At 27.8% G+C, this 7,889-nt stretch overlaps 1 protein-coding gene across 5 annotated transcripts; it reads left to right on the top strand.

Moving 5' to 3' along the window:
- Window positions 1-3,028: 3,028 nt before the first annotated feature.
- Window positions 3,029-4,446, top strand: LOC119680544. Of its 5 annotated transcripts, none has more exons than XM_038093434.1 (3): window positions 3,029-3,117; window positions 3,503-3,614; window positions 3,675-4,446. In XM_038093434.1, the coding sequence occupies exon 3, from the start codon at window positions 3,677-3,679 to the stop codon at window positions 4,262-4,264; it is 588 nt and encodes a 195-aa protein (XP_037949362.1). In that variant the 5' UTR covers window positions 3,029-3,117; window positions 3,503-3,614; window positions 3,675-3,676; the 3' UTR covers window positions 4,265-4,446. The 5 variants fall into 5 exon arrangements, with proteins under 5 accessions (XP_037949362.1, XP_037949364.1, XP_037949360.1 ...); XM_038093436.1 differs by lacking the exon at window positions 3,029-3,117 and adding an exon at window positions 3,149-3,394 and having other exon boundaries at window positions 3,665-4,446; XM_038093432.1 differs by lacking the exon at window positions 3,029-3,117 and adding an exon at window positions 3,150-3,394.
- The last annotated feature ends 3,443 nt before the right edge of the window (window positions 4,447-7,889 follow it).

The raw sequence follows: 7,889 nt of genomic DNA, 5'->3' as shown, positions 1-7,889 counted from the left end.
CGGATCGATCCGTCATCGAAGACGTCTTCAAGACATGGATACATACATGAAGACCGATCGATCCAAATGTATGACGGTCTTCGAAGACACTTTCATACAAATTAGCCAAATGTCTTCAATGAATTTTTGTGTACATGTCTCGAAGACCGTCTCGAAGACCATGTCTTGCATAACGGACGCATTCGACAGAAAGTTGTGCGCTCTTAGTGGAGTGCTCATATAATTTTTTCACCCTTTTTTTTATTTTTACTCTTTTATTGCGCTCTTTAAATTTTAAATGAATTTCAATTTTCTCTTTAAATAAGTAGAAAGAAATTGTTGTATTTTGTACTTTTATTTATTTTATATAATAATTTCTTAAATTACATTCAAAATTAAAAGTTTTAAAAATAAATTATAAATTTTATTATAAATTATTATAAATTTTATTAAGATATTAATAATTAACTAGTAAAAACTAGTAAACATAATGAAAATTAATTTAAATAATTAACTTAATATAACTTAACATATCTAAAATTAACTAAAACTAATATAAAATAATTTATAGCATTTCGCTATCATCAATTGTTGAAGTTTTATATGTTTTCAAAAGCGTTGAAGAGGATTTTGGTACAATTAAACCTTCTGATCTTAAGAGTTCTAAAATATCATTACCACAATGCCTGTTAATCCTGTGTTTTTTTAATATAACAGCTAATTTTTCACAAGTGTTTTTAGTTTTTTTATTTTCAACATCCTTTGTTTTGTTTCTTAAACAACTTTCACTGGAATTATTGTCTTTAATATTAATATCAATATATTTTCCAGGAACTAAGTCAATATTTCATTTGTTTTGATTTAATTTCTTTTTTTTAATATTTCATAGTTTAATGATTTTGTTTCTTTATTCATTTTGATTTTTTTAATATTTATTTCACAAATGTTTATTCACTACACTTCAAAATTATTGCGTCACTTCGCTTATAAAACATAGCGTCATCTGAGGCAAAATTCAAATATGTTGCTATGAACACTAAAAATGAGAGAGAAAGCAAAGAAAGAGTATTTACATTCATGTTCTGAGCAATTGTTTTGCAAATTTGCTTGAACATGCGGACGCGGTATCAAAGACCGTCTTGAAGACAATGTCTTCGAAGACCACTTTTTCTACTGGGTATGTATAAGAATGCTCCTTTACATATTCAAGAAATGTATGCTATCAATATAAAGTTAATTTCATGTCTCAAACAATTTCATTGAGGCATCCTTAATCATAATTAAAAATATCATTCTACTGCTTTCATATTCACTTTGAATTGCAGAAACCTTATAATTTCTACATTATTAACATGTGTCCATCACCTTACAATATGTAATAATTATGAGCCATCAACCTCATTAATTATAATTAATTAACTTTCAATGCTTTTACAAAGTCATAATTTGGCTCATTAACAATGTAAACATATCTAGGCGTTGTAAGAAAAGGATATACGTTCATTCTTCAAGAATACTATATAATTTATATTTCAGTTGAACAATTTGTTGCGAAAAAATAACTTAATAATTATTGCTTTGAGTTGGATATTGTTTAAGTCTATCTTGATAATATTTAGTTTAAATATTTAAATTTGAATATTTTAATTTTAAATTAAATTAAATATAAAATGAAAAAAGTTTTAAAACTTTAACATTGTATTCTTTTGACAACACTTTTTTTTAAGATTTAAATTTATTAATTTATAAATAATAAGCAAACTTCTGTCATCGGACTGGAATATGCCATTTTCTTTTAAAAATCATTCACAATAGATCAGCTTGTAATGTGAGTGGCGTATTTGTTATATGGCGTTTACATTGGCCGAAAATGGCTCATTTCGAATGAGCCATTTGAAAGTGTTTACATTCGTTCTATTTCATTTGTTCTCATTTCAACAGCTGATTTTTCAACTTGCATGTTGATTTGATTTTTGGCCTGTGCCAAAACAATGTTGCATGAAGGTTAAATATGCCTTCAAACCTTACATTAGAAACTTAAAACATATTTTTAACTTCGATAAATTACTTTTTGGGAAGTAAAAGTTCTAAAAAGCAGTGCATCGTTTTCAAGAAAATGCAACCACCAAACATTTGTTTACCTTTTTTTGTAAATATGTTAAAAACAGCTTTTTTCAAACTGTCAAAATGCCATGAAGAGCTTTCATTTAGGGTATGTTCAATGGATTCCTTTGCATTGGAAGTATGTGGAAATGCATTCGAACGTCATTCATACAGAATGTGAGAAATTGCTCATTTTTGTGGCTTGAAATTTTTATATGCAAGAATGAGCCATTCGATACTCATTTTCGATTTTTGACCAAAATGAGCCATTTTCGGCCAATGTAAACGCCGTATAAGACCTTAGTTATTTATTTTAGCGATAACCGAACTATTGTGAACCTTGAAAGAAATTTCAACAAGTGTTCCAATCAGCTGTCAAAAGTTTTTAAAAAAATAAAATTCAAATTAAATTAAAAATTTGAAAAATGTGGAAGTAAAATATTTTAAAATTACACAAAACTGTTATAAATAAATATTATAAATAATTATATATAAAAATATATAACAATTTTTTGGAGTACGTGAAGTAAGTATAGTTGAGATTTAAAATTTTTAACTTATTAGTTGCTAACAAGTTAAAACTTATTCAAGCACAAACAAGCATTAATTGTATATTTATTGCATACTGCATATCTCTCTTGAACATTGCTTTTATTTATTTTAATTTTAAATTTTAGTTTTAAAATTTATTTTTATGCAAAAAGTAATTTGTATACATTATGTGCACATATGCAAGATTTGCTTCTTGTGAAAACATAACATTTGACAGAATGCAACAATGATGCCAATATTTCGCTAAGAGCCTATAGTAAGCGACTTCTTGCTTTTTGTCACACTTAAAATCTGCTGAAAGCAACTATTAAAATATATAAATTATATATAAATATATATAAATTCAAGTGATTTACTAAACTATAATAACAAATATTTTTTTTTACAGTTTACTACACTGAAAGAGTAATTCGCATAAATAAGTAACTTGGCAGCACTGCTCCATTTGACGTTAATAAGCAACAATTGCAATTTTGAGATAAGGTAGATGAATATTGCGGTTGTTTTGTTTATATGGCGCTCGTATCTTTGTTATTATAAATAAAGCGGAAGCAATACGAGTCTAATTTCTTGTGAAAAATATTGTGATAGACAATAAATAAAACTAAAGCCGCAAATATTTCTATACTCTATACTTAAAATGCAATAATTTTTATGTTTATGTTAAAAACTTCAGTTTTCATAACAAAGTACAAATGTGCTTGAAATGCAGTTTTGTACTAAACCAAAATTTAGTTAACAGTTTTATTTGAAATAACTGGTATATGGTATATATATGTTATTTTGAAAATAATGTTATTTATCATTAAATTATTGCAATATTGTTTCTCCTTTTATAACATAAATTTTTTTTTCACATGTATCTTAGCTAAGCAAACGCAAGCGAAGTTATTGCAGTAAACTAGGCTTTATGAAAATAAAGTATATAATAACAGATTTTGAATACAAAATTTTTCTTTAAATTTTTTATAATCATTCAAGTAAGTTAAAAGATTAAATTTTTAATAAAAATTAAAATTAATGGTATTAGTTTATATCAGCGATGAGTTTCTGGAAGCCTATTACTGATTTTGAAAAAGAAGTTGTGAACGCACAACCGGGTCGGAATTTCATATTTGGGTCCATAATGCCAAAAACCATTTCAAAACAACATGAAATTCAGGGGAAGAAACCATCTTTGAGTTTGTACGATAAGCAAACACAAAAACTAGCTGCTATTACAGCTACTGAAAAAATGACAAAACTAAAGCCTTTGGGTGAAAGATGCAGATTAGACGATTGGAATAATGATGATAATGTAGAAAAGGAAATAAAATGTATGGTACAACATGTTAAAGAAGCTGAAAGAAAAAAAAATGTTGCAGCTCAAACCAAAAATAAAACAAAATCATTCAATGATTTCAAAACACCCGAAACGTCTCACCTTTCTTCTAAATCTTCTGTCAGTGGTGCAATAAACAAAAATATTCAAAATAAGAAAGAAGGCGTTTCTGGAAAATTATATACTTTTCTGGATGACGACTATTTCAAGTTTCGTGCTCCGATACCTTCTATTACTACTATAAACTTGGACAAATCCAAGCCATCTGGTGACAATAAATTGCGTGATGTGTCAGAAGAACACGTTTAGAGTGGTAATAAGAACGATGAGAGCTAAAAGGGTAAATGCAATGATATATCAAATACCAGATTTACACACTGAAGACAAAAATGCTATAATCCTGCCTCTTTTACATCAGAAGTGAGAATATAAAATGAAATATATTTCAAATTTAAATAAAAATTATTTTTTTAAAATGTACAAAATGAAAATATGAAATCATATGATGTGTTAAATAATTAATATAGTTAAATATACACTGTTGTCTTATTTTGCTAATTTTATAATAAAAAATGTTTAAAAACATGAATAATTTATTTTTATTTATTTAAATGGTTTATTAATTATTTAAGCAATCCTAAAAACTATATTATTTAAGTTATTAAATTTGTTCATTTATTTTATGTTGCAACGACAATATTATAGCTTTAACTATAGTTAGAAAATGTAATAAAATAACTGATATATCTCACTGATGAACATTGTATATCACGAAGTTGTGCTCTTCTAAGTTCCTGGATATAGGAATATTGAAGGGAACGACATAGCAGTCAATTTGTACGGATGAAGTTCTGAAATATACAAAACTTAGACTGAATCATCGATAAAAACTCCAATGTGTAAACTGTTTGGAATATAGATAAATTTATTATTCACTTTGAGATTGATAGAACCTTATCGCCCAAATTATACTAGAATATATAAAAAAAAAACTGTTTTGCGTTGAGCAAATATGCAATTCATATACTTGTAATTGCTCCAATGAAAATGAGATATAATCCATTATACAGTTTCTCTGTCTTTGTCCTAGACAACAGATAAAGTGACTTTAACGGTCTGACATAGAAACTAAAAATAAACTTGTTGATGCACTTAGCTTTATCTGGAAAAGCAAATGGTTTAAAAAGAACAATACCAGAACATATTAACGGTCTGCATATGCTGTCTCAACCTAACTGCAATTATCTCTGGATGCGTTAATGTAATATATACATTATATCTCATAGATATAATTTTATTAATTTTGTATGGATATTGAGACTAATTTATATATTTAATATGATTTAAATTTTTTGATTGATTTGTGGATTCTGTAAATTAATTTAAAGTTAACTGGCAAATATGCTAAACATTAAATATTTTTATATGCACTGTTTGAACATTTATGTATGTATATACGAGCACAACAAATATATATATATATATATATATAGAAATGTTCTTCCTACACGAATAACAAAATCCACATAAGCCTCCACTTCTAGGCTTAACGTTTTTTAAAACCTTTCAAATACTTTTCCACGGCTGGATGAACTAAAACGTTTGTCTGGTTGTCCTCAAAAAAGCAGTTTACTAATTGAACAAATTTCACATCAAAGGGAATTCTGCTAAAAAATTTTTATTTAACTTAGTTATAAAAAAACAAATTAGTAAACAATGTACAATATACACAGGAATAAATACAATATTATTTAGAAAAATTTTAAATCAACTTAAAAAAGTATCATACTTTAAATATCACGAGTAAGTACATATCTCTCTTTAATTCAATAAAAAGAATTGAAAAACCACCGCTATCAATAATGGTTCATTATATATTGACCATTAATAATTGTTATTATTTTCTGAAAAAGTAGACTTACATTTCCATCTATTTCTACCGACTCACAGATACTATAGTAATTGTTGAAAGAAGCTCGTAAGTGGTTGGCAACCCAAGAGACAATGTTCTGTCAGTGGGATTATTGTGTTCGATAGTAAGAGCTGAGTAAGATTAATCTGTTGGTTTATGCTTTCCTGATTGCAGAGAGTCATTTCATCCGTATAGTCTTGCAAAGAAGCTTGATTTCTGTTTGTTAATTAAATAAGTTTATAAATGATTTAGACAACCATTCGATAAATAAATTTGATAAGTCAGCTAAAATAACAACTTCTTATTGTGCTCTTTAAACCATTGTAAATGTATTGGTTGCTAACCACTATATTTTCGAAGTTGTCAAGGCAGACACGTAATTAGGAGGGGCTTCAGTTCAAGAAATTAATCGAAAGGTCACATTTATAGATATTTATAATCATTATAATTGTTTAAGTAAAAATTTATTATCAAATTCCTGAAATCATTTGAAAGCCTATCCCGGGTTGTAAATTTTTGACCGCGACTCTGTGTCAAGAATTTCATCTAACCTGTTTTCATCATAACTAACAACTATGATGTCAACTTTAAAATCAGACAAAGCGTTACTATTATCAATTGGTGTCACTATATGCCCAGGAAGCAATGAGAAGATAGATAGATGAAGCAACACTAAGAGTTTCTGAGAGACCCTTATTCTTTATAAAATCTTTGATCCTTTACGAGTTGGCGAATGAATGATATCAAGACACTGACTTCATGTAGAAAATTGACATCATATGAGAATGGGTATTGTTGTGAGAATGGGTGGCGACGTTCAATCGAAAAAGACATTTGAAATAACACCTGAAGGAAGAAAACTTAAGGGAAGACCATGTCTCCAGTCAAGTGATGAGTTTAGAGAAGACCAGTACGCAACAAGGTCGCATATAATGGAGTACTAGACTATGTGGGAACAGGATAATATGTTATGGCAAAATAAGTAACTTATATGTATATTGTTACGGTAAGAGTGGAAGAAGCTTAGTATTGTATAAGAACAAATATTTAGGGTCTGGTTTATTAAAAAACACGGACTTAAAATTGAAAATCAGGTCTGAGTGATATGTACAAAAATCTGTATTAAAAAAAGTAAAATGATCGGATAAGAACTGGCAGTGAAATAATTGAAAAAAAAATTTAAAGAATGAAGGAAAATTGTAAGAAAGGTAATGGCTGTACTTGAATTGTAACGCCAGTGAAAAAGACAATATTTTTTAATGTTAATTAGATCAATTTTCTTCTACTTGAGACTGAAAGTAATATATTTTTTAATACCTATGAGAGAAATATTAAAGCTTTTATTTAATATTAATTTTTAAACATCCCACAACGTTGTCACTCTTCCAAGTCACTTACATTAAACTACTTAACCCAATAATGTTACGAAACACTTAATGAAATAATCTATTATGAATGAAACTTTATTCATTTAATGAAACTTTTTTAGATAATATCAAAATCAATTACACAACTTACAAGTGGAATAAAGCTAAGAATTATGCTTTAATATCGTCGAATACATAAATTCTGTCTTTTTTCCTAATTTCTACGCCAAGCAGTTATTTTCTTGCATTGACATAAGTTTTCTGTTTTTTTTTCTTTGGCAAGTAACTTTCCTGCTTATCCTTCAATATCCTTGCAACTTTGCCGGTTGGCGCTAAAGAAACTATTTTCGGTATATCAAGGCTTCACAACAACGTTTTGCCAACTCGAATTCAAATTTGTGAATATCCTTTGTGACATTTCAACTTTAGCCACTGTTTGCTATACGGGCACTTTAAGGATACAATCGTACAAAACGGGCTACATTCGAAGTCGAAGAAATACTCGTAATGCGAAACTTATAAATGCCAAATTTAACGTTCAATTGAATAAAATGAAAATCATTGCCAATAGGTGGAAGGTGGAAGCCAGTAGTCAGTGGAACTGAAAAAGTCTCAATGTGGATAAATTTAAAGTTTCTATTGATTTTACGAATTT

This window comes from Teleopsis dalmanni, chromosome 2, assembly GCF_002237135.1.
Source record: "Teleopsis dalmanni isolate 2A chromosome 2, ASM223713v2, whole genome shotgun sequence".
NCBI lineage: Eukaryota > Metazoa > Arthropoda > Insecta > Diptera > Diopsidae > Teleopsis > Teleopsis dalmanni.
Note: the sequence above shows the minus strand (reverse complement) of the source record. Positions and strands in the feature narration are given on the sequence as shown.

Coding starts and splice junctions, on each gene's coding strand:
- LOC119680544 (XM_038093434.1), top strand. CDS start 3,677: ATGAGTTTCTGGAAGCCTATTACTGATTTTGAAAAAGAAGTTGTGAAC.